This window comes from Cibotium barometz, chromosome 9 (assembly GCF_041138505.1).
Source record: "Cibotium barometz isolate CiBa-2024 chromosome 9, ASM4113850v1, whole genome shotgun sequence".
Lineage (NCBI taxonomy): Eukaryota > Viridiplantae > Streptophyta > Polypodiopsida > Cyatheales > Cibotiaceae > Cibotium > Cibotium barometz.
Window position 1 is genome coordinate 25,357,476 of NC_141054.1, and position 17,463 is coordinate 25,374,938.

Below are 17,463 nucleotides of genomic sequence, written 5' to 3' on the forward strand. Positions count from 1 at the left end.
TTTTTAGAGGAAAGACAGGAGGTGCATTACCTCAGCTCTGGCCTTTGCTTCCTCTTCGCGTGCTTTAGCTTGGGCAGTAGCAACCTATATTCACAGAAGCAAAGAGCACTTCAACATAAACTACTTCTCCCCAAGAAAGCATTGATATAACTGACCAGGGTAGAAGCATGGCCCTAACCTGAACGATAGCAGAAGGGGTAATAGAGACAGCTCCTGCAAATTTCAGAAACACCATCAGCAATATCTAGATATTTCTCATTTTTCCCCTAGTGCCAAAAAAAGAAGATCATCCAACCATCTGAAGTACCTTGTCCAAATGGCAGCCTCTGCATACTATTCTCCCCTACTGCCATGCCGGCTCGTGGGGCCATATTCCCCAACAAAAGAGCTGCCCGACCTGCCGCCCCTGAGGATGGGCCGAGCATCCCTCCACTACCGTGAAGAGGAGAAACAGTACCTCGTTCAAAGGACCCTCTTCCAAATTGCTGCATTCAGATCAAAAAGTCAAGAAAATTAAGGTAAAAGAAATAGCTACGAAGTGGTTTACTGAGCTTACAATACACACACACACACACACACACACACACACACACAACACACATAAAAGAAGATTAAGATCATTCTACAAAAATTTGACAAAACAAGTATACCATGCCTATTCCAAAACCCAGCATTCCTGGCCGAGCAGGGCTCATGAACCGGGATGGCATTAGGGGCATCGGTGTAGGACCTCTTGGAGATGGACCCATCAGCATTCCAGAACCTTGAGGTTATGTCATTCAATTAAAACAACCAAAAACAGGAATTTACAAGTAAGCCAAAAAGAAAGTCAAACATATCAGCATGGTACCTGCAATCCCTCCTCTCCCAACAAAAGCCTGGGCTGCCTGGCTACCATAACGGAACTTGTAGGACTGTTACAAAAAAAACTTCTTTATATTATAATTCAACAAGATGTGCCATAACCAACCAAAAAAGTCTTGAAAAACAGTCATGCACCCAAAACCTGCTGTCATATACCATGAATGCAGCACTGGAACTCAGAAACTACCTGCGCTGATTTAGAGGGGTTTGCAAAGCTGACACGAATGTTGGATCCCTCCAAAACATGCCCATCCAATGCTCGATGTGCTAATATGATGGACAAAATCACAACTTCAGCAAAACTAAAACAGCAATCTACAAAGTTTACTATCTCTCTACAAGTTAAGCCATAGGCACACATACCACTCTCTCTCTCTTCCCCCACATAGCAGTGGTTCAAGTACTGCAGACTCCCTGATGAGGTCTCCTACTTTTATGTGACCCATCCAGGAATTCACCATCCCCACCCCCCATTTGGGGTTACCTAGCCTTCTGTCACCAGCCTGTACATTTTTAATGTTTTTCATATGTGGACATTTTCATGTTTTTCATATGTGGACAGGCTTTGGATGCCCAAAAGATTATGGATGTGCAATCTCTAGGAATGGGGATTTATCCAATCCAAGAACCGTGGCGCCCGGAACAAGAGCTGGACATTGGAAGCTAGGTTTTGTGCATGTGAAGCACGCCTAACAAGCTCCAAGGATTTGGGGAAAAAATTGGCATGGAAACAGGCTCTTTATTTTTTTGTTGTCCACACTCACTGATAACCAGGTGGACAAGTTATTAGTTGGTCTCCTCGTATTTAAAAGAATTCACACTGTTTAAAAAAAATGGGCATCCAACTTTTTAATGTCATGTGAAACAAATTACATTACTCACAAGGGTGGACATTTTGGATATTTTGCACACATTTGGGCAAGTGTGTATGCATTAGCTTGACAAGTGACATTCTTAGGTCTGGACACATATTTTTGGGCAAGCTCCTTTCTTTTCAGACGAGCTCTCTCTCCATGGATTGCCATAGCAACCTCTGTACCTATTGTAGCAGCTTCTGTACCTACTATCTGGACAGAATTGAACCATATAGATGGTGAATTTGCTGTCCACACAGTACAGTACCTGCAACAACCAGGCTAATATCATTGCACCAGCTGAGGTTTGATTTGATGTTTTATTATAATTTAAAGGCCGATTGATGGGGAAGATCATTACCCACAAGGTTGCAATTTATGCATGGTTATTTTAGGGGGCATTTGATGACAGCTCATGAGTATTTTAATTTAAAAGGCCCGATTGAGGGGAAAGACCAGTACCCAACAAGTTGACAACTTATCCATGGTTATTTTAGGGCGCATTTGATGACAGCCCATGAGTGTTTGGATCATGGATGGTTGTATGTGAAAAAATCCAGAGCATGTGAAGCTCCCCCAAAGCTTGTACTTGAATATTACTTTCCGCCTTAGTGTGGCATCACCTGTGCATCTCTCTATTTTTCAGTTCTGTAGAATGTCTCGTTCATTTTCAGCATTATGGATATGGGAAGTGGCTGTGGCCAATGTTTAAAATGTTTATTTGCATTGATGGTACCAAAAGTGTGTCAAAGGCCCTAGTTCGCCAGGCACCGGTTTAGTTATACCTTCACTAGATCCAAATCTCCACCTACACCACCCCCCCAATCCCCGTGTTTCTACCTTCAGCTGCATCCAATTTTACAATGCCTTGGATCCCATATACCAGACTCATCTAGACAGCCATATAGCCAATCTAGATTTCTCACTGCCTCTACCCATCTTCACCTCATAGCTCGGGGTCAACAGGGCTGCTAAGGGACGTTGGGACGCTTGTTCTCTCAACGTTTTCCTTCAACAAAAGATTATGGACTGCGGATCTTTTTTTTTTTGCTGCGGCCGGAAATACCTTTTTCCATTGGGTTATCTTGCACTGCCGGCCATCGTTTTTACCTTACTGATTATAATAGCTAAAGCTATTAGTTATAGCTTAGCTAGTGTATAAGCTAGGCATAAAAGCCTTTAAAGCTTTCTAAGGCTTTAAGAAAAGCCTTAGACATACGCCAAGCTCTATTAAGTCTCTAAGTTCAAAAGCTTACAAAAAGGCCATAAGCTAAGCTCTAACGCTTTATCTATTAAAAGCTTTAAAAAAAGGCTCCAAAGCTTTATACCTTATAAGCTTAACTATTTAAAGCTATAAAAACTTTAAAACTTTATACATTACAAGCTATAAAAGCTTTACATTCCAAAGCTTTTAGTCCCACCTAAGGCTTCAAAGTTTACATAGTTTTAAGCCAATTTTTTTTATCAAAGCCTCCACTTGTGACAAAAGAAAGAGCAAAGAATCTTCAAGGGATATTTTTTGGAGATTAAATCAGGGTTCAATGGCAATTTGAGCATCTTGTGTCTAAGTGTATCATTGACCATGAGACCATCACTACATGCACAGGTTACGCTTATGTTAAGTATCTTGTGACTTTCAAGAACCACCTATTGAAGATGTTAATGGGATGCCAAAAAAAGTTTTTCCGTTCTTACCAAAATCTCATCCACTCATACCACCCACGCAATTTAGATCAATTGCAACCCAAGCAAGAGGGAATGTTAGTCATAACCTTTATGGGGATGCCCATTATTTACGAGGGTATTTTATTTTTGAATGTGCCTTATATTTATATCATTTTCCACATTAATCAATTGTGTGCGCTGGTATGATATAATTAAGATTAATATTGCTTATGTAAGGTTAATGCTTTTAATTTGTTCCAAGTCTATGCTGTGCTCTAATTTTTGTGTTTGAGAAATAGGATTCTTCTACAAGTGTCAAAAGGTCCTGACAAGTTGCTCGGAATTGTTTCAATACACGAAGGCGACCTTTGCAGAAAAGCCAACCATCGCACATCAAAAAATAGCATGGTCATGTGGGATCCAATGCATGTTCCCACTGAGTATCGAATTCCACAGAATCCGCGTACTTGTGCTTCATTTCATCTAGTCTTGTACCAGTAAGATGCATCCGTGTGGGTTGGATGTGGGACACGGTTCCTATCCTGATCAAGGCGTCGACCACTGGGTTGGCCTTGTCTGGAAGGTACTTGATCATTCCACCAAACTACTGAAAATCTCACTCCAGTTGTGTTGACGGTCACTCCAAGTCGTGCTTGGCATCATCTGAAGCCAACACAAAGCTTGGTGATCTATTCAAACCACAAAGTTGCGTCCATAAAGAAAATGTTTCCAATGCTTCAAGACATGTATCACCGCGAGGAGTTCCCGATCATAGACCGAGTAGTTCTTCTCTGCCTTACGAGACATGTAAGCAACTCGACGTCCATTTTGTTGCAAGACCGCTTGGTGCTTTTCGGCTTGAGTCAAAGACCTATATGTATGTGTAACACTGGAGGATAATTTGTCCGTCTCCTTGTGGAGAAGTGAAAGGCCCCCAAGCTTGTAAATACTCTGTGCAGGCGGGGACACACGTGAGGAAGGAGGGGAGGGGAAATTCTGCCCCTAGTATGTCATTACCTGCACATGTCTCTTTCACAGTTTGTCATTTGAATGATGTGTTAAATGTGGTTGGGGCCATCCATAAGTGTTTAATCTGCGATAATAGTCAAGTGTACAATCCCCCTGCTTGAGTAACACGGTCAAGGACCTGTACTATAACCAGCTCACATGCCTCAACCTTCATACCGCTACTCTGTAACTTTGTCATTCATGTGGTTCTTTAACCTAGATACCTAGTTTGTCACTTTATTATTTCATGGATTCATTGTAACACTTTTGGTCTTATAGACTACTCGGTCTTTTGTAGACATTAACACACCTCTCATTAATACTCTCTCTCTCTCCATCTCTCTCTCTCTCTCTCTCTCTCTCTCTCACACGCGATCTAGTGTCGTAGAAAACAACTCACCTTTGTCTGCACTTGTAGAGTGGTAAAAATCAATGAAAGCAAAGCCTCGAAATTGATTACCAATGCCAATTGCCAAATGGCAGTCTCGTACTTTCCCAAAGTTTCCAAACACCTCTATCAAGGCCGCTTCAATCTGCCAAGTAAACAAAAAGAATTTAATCTACATATGCAGAATACATACCCGCGACATCACAAGAGAGACTCCATGCAAAGAAGGGTAATTACCCCACATAACAAGAGCCGTCACTTACATGGGGTCCTTCTCTGGGTAATCTGTCAATAAAAAGAACAGTAGAAAACATATCCGCAACCTTCTTACAATCAGACCACTCCACCCTTAGCACACGCCCATCCATGTTAATGTTTCCCATTGCCATCTTAGCAGCAGTTGCCTGCATATGAAGGCAAACAAAACCATAACCATAAAGCTTAAGAGATGACTAACATGGCATATCTGTGCAAGCTGAGCTACGTCATGTGAATAATGCTTACTTGTGTTTTCAAGCCGTACTCGACAAAGCCATAACACTTACTCTGCCCTTCAGCATTTTGCAACACCTACATACATGTCAACATAGCCTCATACTTCTTTATACTCAGACAATCCTGCAAAAATGCATAGTACCTAGAGTCCCATCGACCTACTCTTACAATCATGCTCAGACAGATGGTGCATGGATGCTACAACAATGATAATTATGATTTTGTATGGTCGTGCACGTGCGCGTGCCCATGCCAAGTCTGAGAAAATCTTACAAAAGCACGCTCAATTTTCCCATGTGGCTCAAACATTGCTTGCAAGGCTGCATCATCGATGTTAGGTGTTAGATTTCCAATAAAGAGCAATGAGTCCGGCCGGAAAGGCTCAACTATCAAAGTCTTGTCTCCCAATTTTGTGCTATTTGTAGCTTGACGGACTCGTGCAAGAAACGCTTCTCCATCCTCAAGATGAAGTTCATAACGAATGAGTGCTGCATCGTGCCTTTCGTTTTCAAATGAAACACTTGATATTGGCCCATACTTAATGAAGAGAGGCAAGAGCTCCTGTTACACCACACAATGCCAACCAAGTATCACCTATGATCAGGACAGGGTTCGCAGTTAAAATGTCACCTTTAATACCACCTGCTTTGCTTTACACATCACAAAACATGCACTACATCTCAGCATGAAAACAATGACCCACAGTAAAGAAGCAAGCTACCATTCTATTTAAAGCTTAAACATCAAGATTCAAACTGTTGAAAGTCCACCCAAGTGAAAGCACATAACCACAATAGACCATGCATGACCAGGTAAAGGGAGGGGGCATCCATGGACCAAAATATGTAACATAGTGTATACGTAATATTGGAGAAGCGCAATTCAGGTAGGGCACCGATGGACAGGTGGGGAGGCAGGGAAGCTTTGATTAAAAAACCGACAGTTAAAGGGGCACCCATAGGCTAGGCAGAGAAGGAAGAAGAGAAGCTTATTACCTTAGCAAGCTTTTGACGCTATGAGCAATGCTCTCAAAGAAAAGGTGCATCTGCAGACAACTCCACATGCTATTTGATAAACAACACAATTAAAGTACTTGAAAACATTGTTTGTACGGTAATTGTTGCTTTTTAACACTTTCACTACCATCACCACCTCAACCAGTAGTATTCCGTGCAAGACAATTATGGTCTTAAAAATGAAAAACTTATAGCTGAGAATCTTCAAAAGTCTTTGAAGTATTTGACCTATCTTTGCCTCCATGTGGTTGGTGCATCTTCAACACTCAGATTGGTCGATGTGGTCGGCGAAAAGTACTTGACATGACAAGCCAACTTTGAGTTTGATTGCTTTCTTGGTAAATACTCTGCTCGGGCTACAAGAGGTATCACATTTGCTAGTGACAAATTTGCTTTGAATAAAGAATTATAAAAGTTACCTAAAAGCACATGTCAACATAAATATTGAGATCTCTAGTGCCCACCCAAAAGACTTTGTTGAACAAATTGAAAGGCTGTATTAAACATGAAAAGACAATGTGCCATAGCCCCTATTTTCCCCCTAGGTTCTCAGAAACACACAACAATAACAACCATTTGGTTACCACTGTTTCTCAGGCAAAAAAACAGCAAACATACTAAATCAGAGCTCAGATTGAGGCCCATAAACATAGGATCTTCATCTGGTCCAAGGAAATGCTCAACTCGACAACTTAAGATCCGGAGAAATCCTCCAGACACACAGGATTGCCCCTCAGTGGACGTGGAGAGCCTCTATACAGCCACTGATGCTGCTGAAAATCCACATTGATCCCATCACATTATATCAATTTTTTTCTGAGAGAGAGATCCTACTATTAGTTAACATTACAACTTGCTCATCGTCCCAGCCAAGCTGGTGACGAGAGTTACGAAGTGCATCTAAGCGGACCTCATAAGAGAGCGACAGCTGCACTTGACCACGGAGAGCGGAGCGGCTACACAGGAATCCTCCTGGAGGGGTTAAAACACGAACGACGTCATGGATGAGGCTTTGGAGGGTGCGGAGGAAAGATGCCGCCAAGGGGTCCAAGCAAAGTTTGAACCTAAGACCATGTGGTCCTAGGCAAACACTTTACCACTAGAACTACCAGCGACCACCTCATTGGCCCCATCACATTATATCATTGTATCAATTCTAATTGGTTTGTTAATGATTTTTTAGGCAAACACTTACCACTTGAACTACAACCTCACTGGCCCCACCACATTACATCATTGTATCAGTTCTACTTGGTTTTTTAGAATTTAATTACTTCATGGCTATATTGTAACCCCGTTGATCTCATGGACCCTTTGGTCTCTAGTAGACGTTAATAGAATTCTCTCTCTCTCTCTCTCTCTCTCTCTCTCTCTCTCTCATTAGCGTCATGCTTGATATTTTGGAGAGTGGTATACCATCTACTCGGAGTTGATGCTGCTCTCATGTTTCTATGTTCTTGGTATTTCCATGATGAGTTTCCATGGACAGTTTTGTATAGTGAGATAGCTATGTTTATGTTTTCTTTCTATTTTATTTTCCATTCCATGATGAGATACGCCATGGACATTATTGTATCACTTTGGTCTCATAGGCCCATTGGGTCTTTAGTAGACGCTTAAAGTATCTTTCTTTCTTTCTTTCTCTCTCTCTCTCTGTGTGTGTGTGTGTGTGTGTGTGTGTGTGTGTGTGTGTGTGTCACACAGAGGTTGGGGGGTGGTTTTCTTCTCCTCCTCCTTTTGTGCGTGTGTCGGGGGGGCGTGCAGATTGGGGAATGGAGAACTGGAGGAGAGTGTAGAGATTGCAGGTTATGATGCTTTCACACATGATCATGAGTAAACCCAAAGTGCCACATGCCCCTTCGTCATCGATGACATGTGCAACACCATCACATACATAACACAATAGAGATCGCTTCATACAGTTGGCCTGGAGTCCCCTACATGGTTGGAACAAAAGGGTCATAGCAATTGTTGGTATGCACCCACTACCAATTGGTTTGAATCACATGACCTTAAAATGGATCACTTCCCTCCCTTCGAGTAAAGCTTGGATCCCCCCTCCTCCACCTCTCATGGCAGGAGAATAACAGCAACATCTGCTTGGATTTGACCCGGCTTCGCATACACCGGACTTGGAAATCCCCCACTAAGCTCTCCCCAAAGTTTTAGTTCAATAGAGAGCATTTCATGAGGCACATTTTTTATCTCCATGGTTATGAACTTCAGTTTACACATGGAACTTTTCTAACACTTTCCCACAGACCCATCGGATCTTTAGTGGAGGTTAATACAAACTCCCCTCTCTCTCTCTCTCTCTCTCTCTCTCTCTCTCTCTCGCCTTAACCTCAGCCTACCTTTACTCCCCACCTCCTTCACATATTTAGGTGGTTGAGGCAGGCCCTATGTTTGTGCTCCTCGAGTTGCACTATGATCTGTGTTATGAGTTCACCTCGAGGTTTCCTTGCAAGCTGACTTCAACTTCCTTGACTTTGGTCAAGATTTCTTCAGCACGGTAGGTCTCAATCCCTGGGATTGGTATGGTCACCGAGGTCCCACTGCTGAATGTGACCTGCACAATGAGGTCATAGCTGTGTGCTGCTGTTGCAGAAAGAGGCATACGGGCTGCTGTTGCAGTGATGACAAGCTGCTAAACTTTTTCCAAGGAGGCATAGGGGCTGCTGCTCTTGCAGAAAGAGGCATACGGGCTGCTGCTGCAGTGATGACAAGCTGCAAAACTTTTTCCTCAAGGAGACCACATTGGCTAGTGTGAGGCATTCACTTCAAATCCCGGTGGTGTGGCTATCCAAGGGGTTGTAGGAAGACTCAACAAGTTTCGAAGCGATAGTGATCAAGGAAACACCGCTTGTCAAGTATAACGTACCAGCCGAACAACCATCTGCAAAGCAATACAATCATCGCCTACAACCCAAAACAAACAGGCTCAAAATCCCCTAGTGAAAGAGTTCATGCAAGCTCAGCTATGCAAGCTCAGCTTAAGCAAGAATGAGGCACATTTTTTATCTCCATGTTTATGATCTTCAGTTTACACATGGAACTTTTGTAACACTTTTGGTCCCAGAGACCCATCGGATCTTTAGTGGAGGTTAATACAACTCCTCTCTCTCTCTCTCTCTCTCTCTCTCTCTCTCTCTCTCGCCTTAACCTTAACCTACCTTTACTCCCCACCACCTTTGCCCATCAAGGTTGTTGAGGCGGGGCCTCGCACTAGCCTAAGGAAAATGTTTCACAGCTTCTCATCACTGTGGCAGCAACCCATATACCTCTTTCTTCAGCAACACACAACTATGTCCTCACTGTGCAGGTCGCATTCAGCAGCCGGACCTCGGAGACCATACCAATCCCAGGGATCGAGACCCACCCTACTAAAGAAATCTTGACCGAAGTCAAGGAGTTGAAGTCAACTTGCAAGGGAACCTCGAGGTGAAATCACAACACAGATCACAGTGCAACTGGAGGAGCACAAACATAGGGATTCTCAAGCACTTCAAATCCCAGTGGTGTGGCTACCCAATGGGGTTGTAGGAAGACTCAACAAATTTCGAAGTGACGGTGATCGAGGAAACGCCGCCTGTGAAGTAGAACGTACCAGCCAAACACAACCATCGGCAGAGCAACGCAATCATCGCCTACAAACCAACACAAACACGCTCAAAATCCTCTAGTGAAAGAGTTCACGCTAGCTTAGCTTAAGCAGGAGGAGCAAAACTCGCCAAGGTTTGAGCAGCCTGCAAGGTGGGCAGGTAGGCAATACTGCAAGGAGACAAAGCTATCATCCAAGAATTTCCAAAACCTGAAACAGTAGACCTTCAGCTATAGCTGATGCATCTTTAAGCCACAAAGCTACTACCAAAGCTGATTAGTAAATCTTCTCTTTTTGTTGATCATATTTGAGGCCTTATGACCCAATGTTTGTATTTGTTCCCATGATCATTTTCAGCCCCATGGACACATAATTTCAATCTCTCTCACACGCACACACTAGGTTTCCAGTTTCAGTTTTTTCCCATACAAACACATATAGATGATTACACAAATACTAAAAGGTACACCGGGTGGACATACAGGACAAGACTCCAAAATACCCAACAAAGCCCCCTTTGGAGCGAGGGTGGAGTTATGAGGACTAGCCTTCATACTTATGATGATGGGCTCCTGATGCCAAAGATCATAATGGCCATCCTTTGAGTGATACAACAGATCACAGCCAAGCTTGCAAATGGAGCTTGACCACACGTATGATTCTTCAGTCTCCAGAACAACCCTCCTGACTCAAAACAAGGTTGCCGAGGAAATTACAGAGCCTTTTATAACACAAGGCGATAAAAACATTGTGGGAAAAACACACAGGCAAAACGCATAACACACATGATTATTTTCCAGATTTTTGGGAGACATCCCGGGCACAGAACCCTGACTCACACACACAACATGGAAATTACAAATTTCGAGGAAATCAAGGTGAAATCCCCCCTCGATGCCGGTGGTGTGACGTCTCTTCCATGCTACCGCACCCTCCATGGCACTATGAAGACCTCAATGCATAGAATGGCAGTCCCGTTTGACCAATTTTGGTCAATTTGGGCATGTGCAGAGGGGTTAATTAGCTGATTTTAACTGATTTTGGAGAAAACTCTCCACTTTTACAGATTACGGTAGCTTCAATTTGATGATTTTTGCCTTGAAATTAAAACCCCCCAATTTTTCTTGAATGCATGGCCTTCAATTTTGCTGATTTTCCCCCAATGTATGAGAAGTCCAAAATTTTGGTTCATGCAAGAGCATCAATTAGACATTTTTTACCTAATGTTTGAAAAACCCTAAACCATTTATTGATGAAATGGACTTCTAATGTTGACTTGCTGCAGGTACACAAGTACTATTGGTGCCGGCAATGTTGCTGTTTGTGGCGGGTTGCTTGGCAAAGGCTCACAAGCGGCTGCTTCAGAGCAATAAGCGACAGAGATAGAGGGCCAGCGCTGGGCTGCTGACATGGCGGCGCATTCAACACTATGTAAGCAGGTTGAGGCAGCGAAGACTGGGCACCGTGTGGATGGCAGAGGTAGCGCTCACAGGCGACTCTTCACAACTAGCCAAGCACTCGGCAATGAGCGTACGTGGAGAGGGCGCCATTGATGTGATTATTTGCACCAGCAGATACAGGGCATATGGCCGGTCAAAGTAAGGGGCATCTAGTCAGGGCTGAGGCTGTGCATAGCTAGTGGATGTAGATGTGCATAAGCAGAGGCAGCGATAGGCAGCAGTATAGAGAGAAATCAGCGAGCAGTGAAGACAGGTAGTAACTACAAGTGACAGCAGATATAGAAACCCTAGAAAAACCTACACCTACTCTGATACCATTTGTTGGTTCAGGCAGTTAGGGCTTTGCACTAGCAACCAGCTATGGCGGGTGGAAGAGCTCTATCTTGAGTGGAAATGAAATGAAATGAAATGTTATATTAACGTCTTCAAAAGGCCATAATGACCTATGAGACCAAAAGTTACATCATGGTGGATCTGATACAATGTCTGGATAAAAAAACCCAGAAAATGAAAAATAAAGATGATACTACTGGCACCTAGAAAATGAAACTGGAACTGGAAGGTACACTATGGAGGTACCTCCATCTCATAATATGTGCCGCATCGGACACTGGCGGATCTCCTCAATATCCTCTGTGGTCAGCACCCTGACTGGGTGTCTCGCATGCCTCGCAAGAATAATCCGAATCTGCCGCTGCAACCTCCGTCTATAGAGAGAGAGAGAGAGAGAGAGAGAGAGAGAGAGAGAGAAATGAAATGAAATGAAATGTTATATTAACGTCTTCAAAAGGCCATAATGACCTATGAGACCAAAAGTTACATCATGGTGGATCTGATACAATGTCTGGATAAAAAAACCCAGAAAATGAAAAATAAAGATGATACTACTGGCACCTAGAAAATGAAACTGGAACTGGAAGGTACACTATGGAGGTACCTCCATCTCATAATATGTGCCGCATCGGACACTGGCGGATCTCCTCAATATCCTCTGTGGTCAGCACCCTGACTGGGTGTCTCGCATGCCTCGCAAGAATAATCCGAATCTGCCGCTGCAACCTCCGTCTATGCTGGGATGCCCTCCTCCGTGGTCGTGGGCGTCTGGACCACCCAAGCTCAATCGCACGATCAATCAGTGTACCCCTGGTGTGGAGAGAGGCGACCTATAGAGAGAGAATGTAACAATGCTCTAGGGAGAGATGATTGCACGACTCAATGCGAATTGATTAGATGTTATATGAAGTACATCAAGTACATGCTTTTATAGGTTGCAAACCTTATCTTTTGACTCACACAAATCACTCACATATGGGGACATGACACATGACACACATTTATCTTATCCAAATAAGAGGGTCACACACATGTAGGCACACTTACACATATGAGGTGTCACCAATTGGCCGACCATTTGGTCCATCTCCAAATTTGTGTCTTGTTCACTTGAGGCCAGGCCGGTGTCTCATGTGAAGGGGACAGTATTTTGCATAACATGGACAAGAGCCAGACTGGTGCCACCTGCGTGTTAGCAGGATGGTGTTGTATGGACGGGAGCCAGACTGGTGCCACCCGTGTATGCCAAGCAAAGGGAGCAATATGCCAAGGAGGGGAAATGTTTTTCTTGTGGTAGCAAAGAGCATATGTTTAGACAATGCCCTAACCGCAAACCAAAACTTGAGGACAATCAAACCAAGGCAAATTTGCATGCAGTTCCCAATGTGCAAAGCATGATGGAAAAGAGAGGATGGTATGCAAAGCATGGGGTCAAATCAAGGATCAGCCCGCCCTATTCATGTTTGATGATTGTGCAACAGATAACTTCACTCTATTCAGATGGCAGCCGCCTTGGATATTGAGGTTGAGAACATGGAGCCTCATACTGAAGCAGAAGCTGCCTTTGTTGGTAAAGAGGTGCAGGTTACCCCACTTATAGGGAAGTTGCGCATACATATCCAGGGTTACCTTGATCATGAGCATTTCTTGGTTGCACCACTTAATGGATGTGATGTATTGCTTGGCAAGCCGTGGCATCATAGGCTTGAGTCCCGCAAAGAGTACAAGACAAACATGATTTCCTTTATGCATAGAGGCCACATGCATGTTATTGATGCTGGCAAGGATGGGGATTCTATCCCACTTGTATCTTACATCCAGATTAATAAAGCAATGAAAAAGAGTCTTTCTGCGTACTTGGTTTTTGTTCGTGATAGCATTGAACCAAGTCATAAAAATGTGGATATTTTGACTCAAGATAGGCTGAATTTTCTTCATGCATACAAAGATTGTTTTGCTGATGCATTGCCTGGTGAACTACCTCCTCAAAGGCCCGAGGATCATCGCATAGATCTTGTGCCAGGTAGTTCTCCACCTAACAAACCTGCATATCGTGTGAGTGCCACACAACAAGAAGAGATCATGAAGCAGGCTAGTGAGCTTTTGGAAAAAGGTTTGGTTCAACCAAGTTCCTCACCTTATTACTCTTCCGTGCTTCTTGTTCAAAAGAAAGACGGGTCATTCCGCATGTGTGTGGATTATAAAGCTCTAAATAAGCTCACCATCAAGAACAGATTTCCAATCCCGCGTATTGATGATATTTTGGATAAGCTTGATGGCTCGGCTTGTTTCAGCCGTATTGATTTGAAGAGTGGTTATCACCAGATACGAGTGGTGCCACAGGATGTCCATAAAACTGCATTCAGGACGGCTTTTGGATTGTATGAATTTTTGGTGATGCCTTTTGGTCTCACCAATGCCCCAGCCACATTCAATCGTATGATGGATAGGATATTCCGACCCCATCGAAAATTCACAGGTGTATTCTTTGATGACATCTTGGTTTTCTCCAAGGATGAGCAAGAACATAGAAATCATTTGGCCACAGTGTTTGAAGAGTTGCGAAAGCATAAACTCTTCATTAATGCCAAGAAAAGTGAGTTCTTTCTTTCAGAGATACACTATTTGGGTCACATTGTATCCAAGGATGGAGTAAGAATGGATCTTGCCAAGATAGAAACCATTCGGAATTGGCCAGAGTTGCAAAATGTACATCAAGTACGTAGTTTTCTGGGATTATGTTCATACTATAGGCATTTCATTAGGCATTTTGCTATGATAGCCATCCCTCTACATGATCTCACAAAGAAGAAAGCCACTTTTAAATGGACTTCAAAGCAAGATGCCTTCTTGCAACTCAAGCATGCTATCATATGTGGACCCGTATTGATTGTTCCCGACTTGCAAAGGTCATTCATAGTGGAATGTGATGCTTGTGGCGATTGTATAGGGGTTTCCTAAAACAAGAAGGTCATGCAATTGCATATGAGAGCCGTTGATTGCATGATGCCGAGCTTCATATGGATATCTATGAGAAAGAGCTCTTGGCTGTAATTCATGCCTTAAAGATATGGAAACATTATCTCCTTGGGACTGAATTTGTAGTCAAGACAGATCATCAAAGCTTGAGATACTTTCTATCTCAAATAAAGCTTTCGGAGAAGCAGATGAGAATTCCCATGTTTCATTTTCAGATTGTACATACTCCGGGAAAGAAAAATGTGGTGGCAGATGCATTATCCAGGAGGCCTTATGTGGCTGCAGTTTCAGTGGCCTCTCATGGGGACTTATCTGCCATGCGAGACTTGTATCATTTGGATGCTGATTTTTGCCATATATGGACTGATTTGATGGCTGGTCACTCACATGCCTCTTCTGTGATCAAAGAGGGTTATCTTATGAAGGATAACTGCTTATGTGTGGTGAAGGATATACGTCCAAAGGTTATGGAGGAATGTCACGCTCCACCTTATGTTGGTCATAGAAGTATCATGCCTACTACACGCATGTTTTAGAGAGATTTCTTTTGGCCAAGCATGCGTAAAGACATTGAGGCATATGTATGTGCATGTCTTACTTGTCAAAAGGTAAAATTTGACCGGCAAAAGTCTCCAGGTTTACTTCAGCCATTACCTATTCCCTCACAGCCATGGGAAAGTATTACTATGGATTTTATTATGGACTTGCCTAGATCCCAGCATGGGAATGATGCTATTTGGACCATTGTGGACAGGTTTAGCAAGCAAGCTCATTTCTTGCCCGTCAAGAAAACCATTAAAGTTGATCATATGGTGAAGCTTTTTCTTGCTAACATCTTCAAGCATCATGGTATGCCTAAGTCCATTGTTGGGGATAGAGATCCCAGGACTACGAGCCTCTTCTGGAGGGCTTTATTTGATAACATGGGCACTAAACTTGAGTTTTCATCAGCTTATCATCCCCAAACGGATGGCCAAAGTGAAGCTGCAAATTCAGCCGTGTTGGATTTGTTGAAGTGTTATGTGGCAGATCAAAAGACTGCATGGGAGAAGTATCTTCCACTTGTAGAGTTTGCCTACGATAACACAGTTCATGCCTCCACGGGAAAGGCCCCGTTTGAGATTATTTATGGCAGAGTGGTCCTACCACCCATCCTTTGTACAAAGGATGAGATTTTTGCAGCTGATGAGTATGTGCGTGACTTGGATGTAGCCTTTGCTCAGGTGCGGACAGCCAGTGCAAGGTCACAAGATAAGCATAAAATGGCTGCTGACAAGCATAGAAGAGACATGCAAGTCAAAGAAGGTGATTGGGTATTGCTGAAATTTGAGAAAGCTAGGCTTCGAAAGAGGCCAGGACGAGAAGGATCATATCCTAAGCTTTCTACTCGGTATTATGGACCCTTCAAGGTGATTCAAAGAATCAATGAAGTGTCATACAGACTTGCTTTACCTAGTCATTGGACGATTCACAATGCTTTTCATGTGAGTCTTTTGCGGAAGTATGTCGGGCCAGATCCTGACGAGCCTGTCACGGAAGATCCGCCAAAGATTGATGAGCTTGAGATCCTCTAGCCAGAGCAGATTGTCTTTCACAAGAAGAGAAGGCTACCTGCAGGAAAGCTTTCCAGGAGATACCTTGTGAAGTTCAAGAATTATTTGCCCACTGATGCAAAGTGGGTAAATGAGGATTATTTTGTTGACTACCCACAGTTGTTGCAGGCGTATCTTGAGGCTTTTCAGTTGAGGACAACTCTTTAGAAGCCCGGGGGGATGTCACCAATTGGCCGACCACTTGGTCCATCTCCAGATTTGTGTCTTGTTCACTTGAGGCCAGGCCGATGTCTCATGTGAAGGGGCCAGTATTTTGCAGAACATGGACGGGAGCTAGACTGGTGCCACCCGTGTGTTAGCAAGATGGTGTTGTATGGACGGGAGCCACACTGGTGCCACCCGTGTATGACCTGGACTGCGTTCTATCCATGGGATTGTCACGCCATGGAAGAGCCAGTATTTGTGCCGTGTCTTGCCTATTGGACTGTCACTCCATAGGGAGGCTCGTGCCTGGATCTGTGTCTTACCTATGGGACTGTCACTCCATAGGAAGACCGGGATTTATACTTTCTGTCGTGCCATCACTGTGCCCGACAGGACGTGCCACTTACTGAGCGGGGACGCCTGCCAGTGAGTCGTGAAGTTTGCTCTGTCTTCTGACGAGTTTTGTTGCGTGTGAACAGGTGGTAAATGTATTGCATTTGTTTATTTTATAGCATTATTTCTAACCTTTGTTTTTTTATAAGGTTGCAGGTTCACACTCATTAATGAGTGGGCAGCCTCCTCAATATTTTATGGTGCCCTTTTGTAGGGTGGGCACCCATTATGGGCACCCACACATGGGCTATGGTGGGGAGAGAAGCCCTCCCTTAATGGTGTGTGCGTGCATGGCCACCTACGTACCCCCCCTTGGGAACCTTCGAACTGGCCCCGCCCCCCATGCAAAGGGTGGGTCGGCCAGCTGTACGTGGTTCAGCCACCATCGCTTCGCGCCTCTCTCTCTCTTTCTCTACCCCCCCTTGGGAGCCTTCGAACTGGCCGCCCCCCATGCAAAGGGTGGGTCGGCCAGCTGTACGTGGTTCGGCCACCATCGCTTGGCGCCTCTCTCTTTGGCACACAAGCGGGCTACAACAGGGACTCCTTCTCCATCGCTTTGAGCTTCTCTCTTCCACGCAAGAGGGCTGCAACAGGCGACTCTCTCCCCTAAGCTATCGGGTAGCTGCAGGCGACCCCCTCTCTACCACGCA

General features: G+C 43.9%; 1 protein-coding gene across 12 annotated transcripts in view; it reads right to left on the minus strand.

Annotated features, from left to right (window-relative positions):
• Nucleotides 1-17,463, minus strand: part of LOC147635373 (uncharacterized) — a 62,032-nt gene that overhangs the window by 14,791 nt on the left and 29,778 nt on the right. For 11 of the 12 annotated variants that reach the window (XM_086802632.1, XM_086802639.1, XM_086802636.1 and 8 more), the window contains 10 exons: nucleotides 5,548-5,835; nucleotides 5,284-5,349; nucleotides 5,043-5,183; nucleotides 4,792-4,924; nucleotides 1,052-1,131; nucleotides 851-914; nucleotides 651-763; nucleotides 308-485; nucleotides 179-213; nucleotides 31-84 (listed from right to left, as the gene is read on the minus strand). In XM_086802632.1, coding sequence (XP_086658758.1) covers nucleotides 31-84; nucleotides 179-213; nucleotides 308-485; nucleotides 651-763; nucleotides 851-914; nucleotides 1,052-1,131; nucleotides 4,792-4,924; nucleotides 5,043-5,183; nucleotides 5,284-5,349; nucleotides 5,548-5,835 — 1,152 coding nt within the window. Of the gene's footprint in view, nucleotides 1-30; nucleotides 85-178; nucleotides 214-307; nucleotides 486-650; nucleotides 764-850; nucleotides 915-1,051; nucleotides 1,132-4,791; nucleotides 4,925-5,042; nucleotides 5,184-5,283; nucleotides 5,350-5,547; nucleotides 6,647-17,463 lie in introns of all 12 variants that reach the window. The other variant, XM_086802643.1, reaches the window with a different exon arrangement.